The 13,260-nt window shown below is 35.4% G+C and overlaps 1 protein-coding gene across 4 annotated transcripts; it reads right to left on the bottom strand.

Moving 5' to 3' along the window:
- Positions 1 to 144: 144 nt before the first annotated feature.
- On the bottom strand, positions 145 to 12,991 carry LOC127842289 (transgelin-3-like). 4 transcript variants are annotated; one of them, XM_052371737.1, is made up of 6 exons: positions 12,829 to 12,991; positions 10,070 to 10,169; positions 7,428 to 7,514; positions 6,112 to 6,170; positions 3,235 to 3,457; positions 145 to 960 (listed from the first exon to the last, which is right to left on the bottom strand). In XM_052371737.1, exons 2-6 carry the CDS (start codon positions 10,133 to 10,135, stop codon positions 895 to 897), a joined length of 501 nt encoding a protein of 166 aa, XP_052227697.1. In that variant the 5' UTR covers positions 10,136 to 10,169; positions 12,829 to 12,991; the 3' UTR covers positions 145 to 894. The 4 variants fall into 4 exon arrangements, with proteins under 4 accessions (XP_052227697.1, XP_052227704.1, XP_052227684.1 ...); XM_052371744.1 differs by lacking the exon at positions 10,070 to 10,169 and adding an exon at positions 10,272 to 10,423 and having other exon boundaries at positions 12,829 to 12,988; XM_052371724.1 differs by lacking the exon at positions 10,070 to 10,169 and adding an exon at positions 9,638 to 9,743 and having other exon boundaries at positions 12,829 to 12,988.
- Between the last annotated feature and the right edge of the window lie 269 nt (positions 12,992 to 13,260).

Here is a 13,260-nt window from a genome sequence, read left to right as displayed (position 1 = left end):
ATACTTGCAAAGGTCTATCAAATTTGTGCCATTCTATTAATTTAACAAACGGTTAATGTTATTTCATTTCTTCGAATACCATTGCATTAATGAACAGTGCGTATATGTAAACTAGAATACATTATAACAAATGAGGAACAAATATAACATTATGAAATAATTTATTGTAAAAGCATTTGATTTACAGACAGTAAGGCCAGTCGACCTTAAATGCAAAGCAAAGAGAAGAAAACAAAAAGAAAACTTGAAAAGAAATTAGCTCTAAATCCAAGGAAAAATTAACGAATGTATTATACGTTTTCACATAATGATTCAATACATGTAAAATACATCACATAATACATTATACAATGCAGAATCTACCAAAGGTTGCATAATATAAAGATACCGTTCTTCTTAAATATTTTTTTTAAATCCCGCATATTACCAGATAACATGTTGCGTAGATGGTGGAAAATAGCTATACATGTATCAAATAAAATGTATAACGTGTTTGTCTGCTTTAATAAAATAGAGAGGCGATGACGTCATCTTGCAAAAAATGTTCACGTGTTCTCATTCAAATGGTCACGTGATTTACGTTCTGTCGATCGTCTTGGTAATTTCGCCTGTATATGCTGGCATATAACGCTTGGAATTGGCCTGAAGAACAACATGATTTTCTAATAATTGATTCAAGGAAAGTGGGAATTAAGGGGCGTGTGCTTTACAATAATGGATTTTGTACAGTTGACACAGTTTCCAGCTATAGTAGTTCTTATTAAATGTCTCAAAATATTTTATAACGGAACGACCTATACATTATCTTGTATAGATGCGGTTTACAAAGGAAACAGTGATATACTGTAACAATGACTTAGCGATTGCGACCGAAACTACGGTGACCGGAGAGGTCTACGCCATGTCCAGCATTTTTCTAATTTCCCCAGTATAAGCGGGCTTGACCTTTTTACCATTGGCCTAAAATGGAAAATAACATGCATACACGTCAATAATTATTCATGTAGAACATGGAGAATACGAGGTTTCTGTCGAATACAGAAAATTGTATTTGCTCGGCATGAAAACACGAACCACGAGCAAGGAAAAGTATCTGAGCCAAGGTTCGTGGTGCGTATTTACGAGCCGTTCGTGGTGCGTATTTACGAGCCGAGCAAACACTATTTTCAGTGTTCGACAACTAACTGATGTTCTATTTATCCCATCATTTTCTCAACAATATCGGTCTAAAAATTGAAAACAAACAAAAGAAAAACAACAGAATTCGTCAGGAAAAAACGTTAAGCATCAAATGACGTCGTGCATAGTAAGTTCCATGAACCAAAATGAACGAATACTTCGTAAAGTATTTCGTTAATTTAAGTCAACAGATACAAATTAGTATTTTATAGCAAACGCCAAAATTTCAACGCTAGATGTGGTCTTTAAACACAGGTTTAACGAGATAAAAATGCTTGTTTTTATTTGTCTGCGTTATAATATATTGAAAGTCAAATGATAGGATCAAATCACATGTTCGCATTAAGTTTCTATAAACTGGAACATACAAAAATACGTGTCCCTTATTTTGCAGATAGGTTTTTTAAAAGGTATTATTGCACAATTTTACTTTAAACGTATTAAAATACCCTTATTGTTTTCAAACAAGAATTATTCACATCCATAATTCAATTTTATTGCACAGAACAGGACAAAAGCCCTTACACGCTCACTTGAGTCCTTGTGAAACTTGACTGTATTGTGCAGGTAGTGTTAATATGGTTTCACAATAGACTTAAAGGGAAAAATGACCCAAACAACACATGTTTAAAGTTCTGTTCAAAAACGACTTCTCAATTTGTTTTACTTTTCTCCACAAAAGGAAAACTTTCACGACGCTTTAAGCAAATAAAAAAACACAACCAATTTTTATTAAGATTGGGCAAAACATGTTGCATTCAGGGTATTATTTGACCTTTATTCTGAACAATTTTCTTAAATATCGGCATTGGAAAATATGGCCTCTATAATTTTCACAATCGTTTTCTTTCTTTATTTTGCTAGTGACTTAGTTGTTGATCCTTTGTGATCTAGTATCAAACTTGGTGAAATCCTATTGGGGAAAATGTTCTTACCAACGTTCATGAAGATTGGGCAATAAATGCAGCATCTCGAGCGTTCCCAGGTCATGTATTGACGAGGCATGACAAATAAAGAACAAAATGAGATCACAAAAGCTCACCATGGGCACTTTGTGCTCAGGTGTGTCAAAATGAATGGTATTATGATTCATGTCATTGAGTTGTATATGCGTCACATGCATGATGACAACCAGCCATCCACAAAAGCCATATGAAAACAACAATGTGACACAGGTTTAATGCTGAATCGCGTATTTACATATTATTATTTATTTCGCTGTTGGACTTACATGCCCGAATGCATCATGTAGTAAAACTGACAAGAAAAGCTGCATCATTGCGGATTACCGTAGCTGGAAACTGGGTCGAACAAAGTACAACGTCCATTGTGGTAAATAACAGGGTTGATACATAGCTAAGCAATCTACGCTGTTATGAAAAATATATTTTTAATAAACCCATTTAAGGAGATAATCTACGTTAAATATATACCAAAGCGACTTAAGCAAGCCATATTCTGAGTGAATGGTTGATGCCATATTCTGAGTGAATGATGGATGAGCTAACGTTAATTTAGCCGCGTTCTATTGCACGTAATCCATGTTCGTAGAGTGTCGCCTCGGATTAGCCTTTGCAGTCCGCACAGACTTATCAGGGACAACACTTTTTGGCTACGCTGGATATCGTTTAAAAGGGACATCTTTTAAAGAAACACAACAATAAAAGCAGAGAGTGTCATCCCAGATAAGAGTATGCGGTCTGCAAAAGTAAATCTGGGACAACACTTAACATACATGCATAAAGCCAAGTTTTTCAAATACGAGACTCAGTTATCATTCTTAATGTAAGATAAGCTGGGCCAATTTTCACAATCCTAGAGTTCTGAAAAGAAAATATATTACAAAAGTTATATTTGAATTGCAATAAATTTTGTTAATAAATATTAACTTGATTGTGAGTTACTAGTATACAATTTAACTAATTTCTTTAGTAAATCATATATAACTTTGTGAAGACCGGCCTAGATAGATTAATTAATGAACTATGGCAAATGTTGTCACACAAATACATATAGAAACAATGATATTTACCATGCTTTCGTGTTGATACTTACAACAAACCCTAGGCTATGAATACCGTTCAATACATTGAGGAAGGGGCCCTTCCTGACCTCCCATAGGTCACCGGACTGGAAGGTGAACTCCTTCGAGAGACCGTAGTCCTGGGCGCCTTTGTTAAAGTTCTCTATGTTTGTCATGGCGACGAATGGGGACATGACTTTCTTCTGAAATGTGATTGGGCTCTTGCCGTCAGCCTTCAACAGCTTGTTGATGAGTCTGAAATATTGCACCGAGTATAACTATATGACGAACAATAGATGTACTCTATGTTTTCCAGAGCTTAAGCTTTATATATTTCATATTTATATTTTTATAATAATAATAATTATTATTATGAGTATTAATAATATTATTACCATTATTATTATTATTATTATTATTATTGTTGTTGTTGTTATTATTGTTATCATAATAATTATGGATTTGTATTGCAGTATCATATTAGAAAAAATAATGATACTTAATTTAAAAAAATACTCAAATAAAACACTGAAAATATTAAAATATAATTTCAATAAAAATATTTCAATGAATCACAACCATATACACATTAGTTCTCAATTTATATATATTTCAAAGCATATAAGATATTAACATGTACCGATGTATTACACCCGTCATCATATAAGTAACATGTAACAAAACATCTTTAGGCAAAAACTTTTTAGGGTAAGAACTCTAAACAAACATTAAGCCATTGTCCAGATACTGAAAAAATACATAACATTTGCCTTATTTTGTTTTCCACATATACTCGCTAGATGAAATATGAGAAGTCCAGAAAGTAAATCAGCTTGCTCACATTTAAGTAAAAATTATATCGGCAAAGAATTATTATGTGTGTGATATTAATATTATTTGAATTTTACAGCAACAAAAACTTCAGAGAATGACCGAAATAAATAAATATATCGATTTTTTTGCAAAATTATAAATCCAAAAATAACCGCGTCTATAAAATAAAGATTTTTATAAACCATGAAATTTAAAAAAAACGTACGGCAACTCATTATACATTCAAAGTGAATTTAAAGTGCTCTGAATGGAAATGCCAGGCAATACCTTTTCCAAATGCAAAGGACAGTGACTTGGAATGGGGTACAAAGCATGCAGAACACAATGGTATAAAATAAACGAGCACTATTAGAAAGCATGCATCAGTTTATGTGTGATATTTTCTACAGGAGTCTTAAAGAAATTACCTTTCATTAATTTTGGGTGATAATCTATAAGATAATATCTTTACATAGTACAGGGTGCAAACATAACATACATTGTTTCTTTTCCGCTTCTTTTGGCCTCAGAAACATGGGTATCACCTGAGAATATGAATGTCACATAACTCACAAAAACACACCTTCTGTCAAGAAATTCCAAACGCTTACAAAAATGAAACTATATAGTGTTGTGTCTACCCTGCCCCTAACAAGTGCATTCACTTCTCAACCGAAGACACACAGATTTAAAGAAAATTCCGAGAGTTAACGTAATTGCGATATATCCATAATGCTGTTTTCAGAAAGTATACATATGTAAGCCCTTTTGACAGAGAAAATGGAATTTCCTTAATTAAACAAAGTATGTACATTTAGTATAAATTGTATGCAAGATCTATAAATTGAGTCGCGTCCTGAGAAAACTGGGCATAATGCATGTGCGTTAAGTGTCGTCCCAGAATAGCCTGTGCAGTCCGCACAGGCTAATCAGGGACGACACTTTCCACTGTTATGGTATTTTTTGCTTCAAGGAAGTCCCTCCTTACCGAAAATCAAGTAAAGGCGGAAAATGTCGTCCCTGCTTAGCCTGTGCGGACTACACAGGCTTATCGGGGATGACACTTTACGCACATGCATTAAGCCAAGTTTTCTCAGAAGACGACTCAATTCAACCGATGAACGAATGAGACATGCTAATAACCATAAGCCTTTGTGTCTATAATTGAATACAAAAACAACAATAACAACTAACATCATTCATTAATTCAAATTTCTTCACAATGCTTTCAAACGCACCAGCAGTGTTCCGTCAGTAGAAGTGTACCGTGTTTGACACTCACTCCATTGGTGATTGCTGTTTGTTTCTAATATTTTATAAGCTCTAATAATACGAATGGGATGTTTTAACTTACACATTTTGGTCATAATAAGACCCAGAGAGGGTAATCACGTGATAGTCAAGATGTCGACGTCCACGCAGAGACAGTTATTTTTCGCCGTTTTTTACCCTTTATTACTCTTGTTTAATTTTTAAATGACGCTAACTTTCAAGCCATATCAGTAAAAAGTGATAAGCGTTTATTTCGTATTAAAATTCGCTTTATATCTCGACTTTACTACCCGCAAATTTTCTTAGTGGAGCCCTAATTAGGTCATCCCGCTAAGAAATTTCGCACCGAGTAAAGTCGAGATATAGAGCGAATATAACAATGAAGTAAACGCCAGTTACTTTCTTGCTAATATGGCTGGAAAGTGAGCGAAATTTAAAAACAAATAATACAAGGACGTCGCCATCTTGATAACCACGTGATTGCCCCCTCTGAGGCCAACAATCAATTGAAAAATAAATTTTGTAGGAATATGACCACATAAAACTGTGCATTATTCTAATCAGTACGGTACACAACGATGACGCTGTGCTATATAATGCTTCCAAATTATAGTTCACATGATTTCTTTCATTTAATAACATCTAATAATGAATTAATAATAAAACACAATACATTACAAAACTGCAGATGCGTTACCATGAAATCGTGTGAACTGGCTCGCGCATCGATAGCTATTTACACGATTATTACTTTCAAAGACAAACTAAGCATTAACGAATTGCACGAAATAGTATGATGCGAACAAGAGACATGTCTCACGTACTTGCAGAGCGCCACTCCGTCCCTCAAGTGTGAGCAGATGGACTTCCAGTCGGTACCAGGCTGAGGAGGGAATAGAACACAACTGTAGCGTAGGTCTCGAAAACGGACCGCGGACTTATTACCCCTTTTTAAATGTCACATATTTACACAGATTAAAACAATTACACAGGCATTGATTTGTAATGTTGAAACATGATTTCAATGAATTTACGTTCGATTATAAATTGTGAAAACATTAAAGTTGTACCAATACATGCATAGTGCAGTATTTTACCCGATGTCATATCAGTACGTTGTACGCTCACGGAGAACTCATTGGCATATTCAGTGTGAGACTCGCTTTTTGAACGAGAGCGCCGATGGCGTTAAAAGCATAGGTGCAAGATACAGGGAAGAATGGCGTCACGTGGTATAATGTAGTTCGATATCGCCATCCGCGAATTTCTCAAATCAATAATTTCAAACAATTACCGACTATTTAAATAGATAATATTTCCATTTACATCAGTGTTTGAAACGCTTATGAAAAATAATTACCCAAGCCTTTCAAAATTTAAGCACGGACAGATCTGTATCGAACTATTGTTTTCACAAATGAAAATAGACGCTACCCTATTCGTCTGCGTCAAGAATTTGTCGTAAAACTTGTGGTAAGCGTTAGATGCAGACGTGCACAACAGATTGAGTTCTGAATACAGATTTCTGAATGCAGATTTTTATAGAAACTCCTCACAGCAGTTACTTCCCTTGCTTCGCCCGGTCAGTAACTTCTAGTATAAGGGAGGCCACTGCGTAGGAGATTGAGATTTATAGTGCAGATAGAATTGTTTTACGAACGAAATTTGTTTTAGGTTATAAGAAGATTTTTTGACATAAAACGGTCTTAGAAAAATTCACTAAAAACGGTGTCAGCAATATTATTGGAAGAAAACGTTAGAAAAACGTTTCCAAAAAAAAAATTGTAAGAATGACCATATACTAAATTAAATAGATATTTCGTCTGATTTTTGATCAGGTAAGGCTTCATAAAGGGCAATCAATCGATGTGGATTTTTGAAATGTTGTATATACCATAAGCATAAACGCACCTATGCTAAAAACGGGGTTTAACGTATTAGCATATTGCGTCGTCCAGGATGAGCTTGCGAAGTCCGCACAGGCTTACCAGGGAAAACAGCGATTGTCGTCTCTGATGAGCCTAACAGTATTCGTAAGACACATCTAAATCTGGGACTGCACTGGATGCACGTGCATGAAACCCCGTTAACCAGAGCGCGACTTAAATGCATTGAATATATTGCAAAGTGTTGTACTCACAATAGGGTCGTGTTCCCCCTGCAGCACTCCATTCACCCAGTTCACCACGTGGGTCGGGGTGCCAGCCTCCTCCTCGCGATCATAATTCTACAAACACGCGCGAATAATGAGTGCCGTGACTTAAATGATAGCAAAACATACGTTACGTATCAAACATAATACAATAATCACAATCACAGAATCCAGCGTTTACATAATCCATACCACAGTGTAATTTATTGGAATACAAAATAACGTTGGATAAACATTTTATCACTACAAACCATTACTTAAGAGTACATGTAAATAGCTGAATCATAATTTAATTTACATATTAGAGAAAATAATTATAATATACGTACACGTAAAAATATAATACATGTTCATTATGTTCATAATTTATGTCTGTAATTCGAACAATGCTTGTAAAAATGTTAATTCGAGCATCAAACCCACACAGAAAAATCGAAATGCCAGACGGTTTGCAAGTAGAATAACAAAGCGATGGGAGAATGAGCAAAACTTTCAAATTCAGACCACATAACTTTAAAAGTTATACATCGTTAAGTCAACATTGAGTTAGTATTCTTACTAAAGATTTATTACAATAAAGGGTGACTTCTATTGGTATATATTAACGATGACGTCTTAAACGATTATATTTCGGGATGATATTATTTAGTTCTAGTCAAGATACGGAGGGGGTCATTCTGTAAGTCCTGGCCATGGCTGTTATCTGTTTAAGTTTTTATATGATCCTTGCTTTGGAAATAAGGGACTTAATGAATCTGTGTAAAGTGTTATCCCAGATAAGCCTGGGCAATCCGTACAGGCTAATCAGGGACGTTACTTTCCGCATAGACTGGAATTTCGATTAGAAAAGACTTTCTCAAAGAGTAAAATCAACAACACATAACAGCGGAGAAAGGTCGTCTCTGATTATCTGGGATAGCTGTTTACGCACATTCAGTATACACCGTTTCACCAGAGCGAGGCTCATAAACATTCCAAGGTGTTTAAGCAAATTAGTCGCATTCTGAGAAAACTTGGCATAATGCATATGCGGAAAGTGTCGTCCCTGTGCGGACTGCCCAGGCTAATCAGGGACGACACTTTTCGCCTAAATTGGATTTTTGCTAAGAAGAGACTTCATTTTAAAGGGGCCTTTTCACAGATTTTGGCATTTTTTAACTTATTCATTAAATGCTTTATATTCATAAATGTAAACATTGGATCGTAAAAGCTCCAGTAAAAAATCAAGAATAAAATTAAAAAAAGGAAAAGAACATTGCCCGGAGCAGGTTTCGAACCAGTGACCCCTGGAGTCCTGCCAGAGTCCTGAAGTAAAAACGCTTTAGCCTACTGAGCTATTCCGCCGAGTACACATAGTTAACGTATTTTATACCTTATATAAGCAATCTTCGTAGTTTCACAAAATTTAACGACAAAAACAGATCTCTCCAAATTATTCAATCGTTTTGCGTTGCAACGCTTTATAATTTTTAGGTTTTAAAATCGTCAAAAGATGCATATAATGGCTATATTAGACCATGGTAAATGTTCAGTATTACTGTTTCCTTACAAATATCATAACTAAAACGAAAATGTGCGAATCTGAAACAACTTTTTTCAATTTTGTCAATTTACCAAAGCGTGAAAAGATCCCTTTAACGAAAAATGTCATAAAAGCGGAATGTGTCGTCCATGATAAGCCAGTGCGGAGTGCACAGGCTAATCTGGACGACACTTTACGTAAATGCATTATACACCTTTTTCACAGAGCACGGCTCAAGTAATTGAATAGTTTTATATGCTTCTCAATGTTATCTGCTAGTACAGCATGGAACTTCATTGTACTTTTCCAGTCATGCCATGTACTATGTATATACGGTATATAACCGTTGTATCGGCAATGGTGTAACCGCACATGCCATAACATGCAATAACATAGGAACTGATCACTTTGAATAATTATATCACTAGCTGAGTACTGCAAAGTCTGTTGTTCACACAATATTTGTAAATTATACTTCTCTATTTTACCAAAAACCAAGCTTTCGCCAACGCGCACAAGACGGAAACCGTTCATGTCTGATAATAATGCACTACTTATAAGATTTATGAACATTGTAACATCACAACAGCTGTTCATGCAACAACTTTGTAAGTTATTTTGCTTCTCCGTGCTAAGCAGTTGCAAAACGTGTGAGCTCATCAGTGAACTCTCTTACTTGTTCCATTTTTTGCTCTACGGCATAACCCAAACCCGTTTTTGCAGCTCGAGTTTTCTCTGCCATTTTGTCTTTGATCAGTTACAACCGTAAGAAAAACCTTTTTCTGAAAACGTTGCATTAAAAAAATTAACAATTAATTCTTAACCGAACTAATGCCCACCAACAATTTTAGCACGATACCCCAAGTAACTATGGCGACTGCACATCATTCATTAGCAACACAACATCAGTTGCATGGCTATGTATAATGCTCTGCAAGGCAATTTTCACATTTATTACTGCATACACATGTACAAAGAAGTTCCATAAGGTACTTAACACTGTGCAAAGCCAATTAAATGTTAATAAGCCAATGGCAGCGCAAAGGAGAAAACAGACATTATAACTGGATAACTGCAATACGAAGCACCCGTTAAGCGTGTTGGTTACTTGTTCGAGTTTTTGTTCAACTTCATAGGCAATGCCAATCTTTCCTGCGCGAAGTTTATCACCCATGATCCTTAATACAGTGATTAACTAACTCTCGCACCTGAAACCGAAATCAACTGACTCATTAATGGTTAGTCGTGTACATAGGTTAGTTTACATGTATCTATCTATATATATTTGGCTACAAATACCATCGGCCTACTTGTTCAAGTTTCTTTTCAACCTCATACGCGATGCCCACTTTCTGTGCTCTGTTGGATGACATGTTTGATATGTTGTGTTGCCGAAGATGGCCTCCAATGATAAGTACGTGTCTAAATCCCCACCACCTTATCGAGGTGGAGTAAATATAATCTGTTGAAATTAAAATAATATGAATTTTCAAATATTTAAAAACGATTTATCCGTATTACAAGTGTTGCATTAACCAAATAATTCAACTATCTATGTTACATGCAACTAAATATCAGTTATTATCACCACCACCATAACCATAACCATAACCATCATCATCATCATCATCATCATCATCATCATCATCATCATCATCATCATCTTCTTTTTCATCATCATCATCATCATCATCATCATCATCATCATCATCATCATCATCATCATCATCATCATCACCACCACCATCATCATCATCATCATCATCATCATCATCATCATCATCATCATCATCATCATCATCATCATCACCACCACCATCATCATCATCATCATCATCACCATCATCATCATCATTTTCATCATAATTTTCATCATCATCGGCATCATCATCATCATCATCATCATCATCATCATCATCATCATCGTCATCATCATCATCATCATCACCATCATCATCATCATCAATATCATCGTGGTCGTCATCATCATCATAACTATTTACTGATTTTAACAATTAGCATAATCAACAACAATATTTCGATTGTTTATAGTCGTACACTAAATATCATGTTCGACGTACACTTAATTAATATCATGTTCAACATGAAAAGTCTATCATGCCGATTTGCGTGTGCAGCATTTCATAGTGTTACTACATGCTAGTGCTCTTCACACTGATCTCGTCTTATCGATGCTGGAGGAGGCTGACGCATTCATGGAACAATTCCAAGAATCTTGCAGGCCTGTTGAAGATATTTTCCAAATGACACAGGTATGTTTACCTATGCGTCTAAATATAGCTAACTCTTTGAATCCTCGACCCCAAATATTATCGCATTCATCAACATATGCATCGGTGAGTCAAGGATTTATGTTCTCCCTCTATAGCTGCAAGAGTACTGCTGGCACAGTGAAAATAGGTATGTATACAAATATACATACCTGGGTGAAAAACTTATAATGTTATATATTTATTACCATTCGTGCAAACAGAAATAAAATATACTATCATACTAAAATATGTTTCTATAATTATAGTAATCTGCGACTTAACAACGGATATCAAAATAATAAACAATAGACCATATAACTATGGGTAAATTGCCAAAATCCAAAGTGATTACGCACATTAAGATAGATATTCACGGGCGAATTTGTAAGCGTACAGCTTGTAAAGGGAATATGACGATATTACAGAATTGAACTGGAAACTGAAAAATGCTGGTATCAAGCCCTTATAGAAAATTATGTAACATGTATCTGCTTTCAAACAAAATGTTTACTAGAATGTTGTTGCAGGTAGGCATATCAATCATGCACATGAACTTAACTTCAGACTAGGTCATGGTAAAATACATGAACAACGCATTCCGAACAACATAAATAATAATAATTATGTAACAACGTCGGCAAGATTCCTGGGCGGATTAAGGAATTTTAATTGCAAAGAGTAACCAAACTGTAGCCCGCGATCAACAGGTAAAACAAATCCTCATAGGAATTCTTATCTTTTTACTGCAACAAATTAGTGTCTAGGCCTTGGAGAATTAGTCATCGCCTGCGTTATTCGCGCCAGGTCGGAAGAAAGTGGAACCCTCCAGATTTCTGCTTATCTGGCTACCTGGCACGCTTCCCTCGATACATATTACCCGAGGCATGCGTGCACAGGCGCGCGTTATGAATGTGTTTGTACAAAATCTACAATAACCGGATATATATTTGCTGCTTTTCTTGATAAACATTGGTGCAAAGTAAATGATACTGATAACGTCAGCAAAATCGAACTGTGCATGTATGATCATCTTCTTACCAAAATAAATATTGACTGTTAATAACTTTTTACCTATGTTTGTATTTGTAAAGATCCGTAAACAAAAAATCGTGTTATCTCAAAAAGTACTTTTAAGGTAAATAGCTATACACTCGCAATAAATAGTAATGTTTATAAAATAGATTTTCTATACATAAACTATAAATTGCATGCCTCTGAAATAGTTCAAGGGTAGATTAATTCATGAAAACACGCTTGAAATGTATGTTTTAAGAAATATTTAATTCACCTACCACAGACAAAAAAGAACCACGTATATAAAGTTTAAGACAATAAAGAAACATTATAAGAAAATGGCTTCTACATTTGAAAGCAAGTATACTTTATTAGTCGGATATTCTATTGCGAACAACACTCATTAAACAGCTTGTTACAGTGTCTTGTGTAGAAAATTTCCAGTTTTGAGCGAAGAAACACGAATTTTCATAGACGTGCTACTGAAATATCAACAGACATTTACATATTCTTTAAATTTAAATGCATATGCATTACTATGAAAGTGCATTTCAAAGTTATACACAAAATAATATCTTACCCAGCTGGTTTCCAGAAATTAACACTGCTAACTTCCTTCCTGTATAAACAACCACACGCGAGCAGTCGACTGTACACACAGGTTCTTCACAACCTCACTTTTACTACTTCCGTGTTTGCTTCTCTGCCGCTAGGTTTCGCGCCGCCAATAGCCTTTTATAGGCAAGTCAGGAAGCTTATTGTGGCGCCACCGCGGGCATGCTCACGTGCACGATGAAACCTGAGCTCGTGCGGGAATTTCCTGCTTTCTTTCTTGATTCAGTGGTACTTACTGTAGGTTCCGTGCATCGGTGTATGGTGTTGCCTACTTGTTCTAGCCACGATGTATTTGGATTCTTGCCGTGATGAGTTCACTCCGAAAGATACTTGCTTGTAAGGCGTAATAAATTAGAGGATTTGAAATTCGCATATCGAAAACATATTTTCGAATTAC

Source organism: Dreissena polymorpha, chromosome 1, assembly GCF_020536995.1.
Source record: "Dreissena polymorpha isolate Duluth1 chromosome 1, UMN_Dpol_1.0, whole genome shotgun sequence".
Classification (NCBI taxonomy): Eukaryota; Metazoa; Mollusca; class Bivalvia; order Myida; family Dreissenidae; genus Dreissena; species Dreissena polymorpha.
The sequence above is the reverse complement of the archived record's forward strand: the minus strand, read 5'-3'. Positions and strand labels throughout refer to the sequence as shown.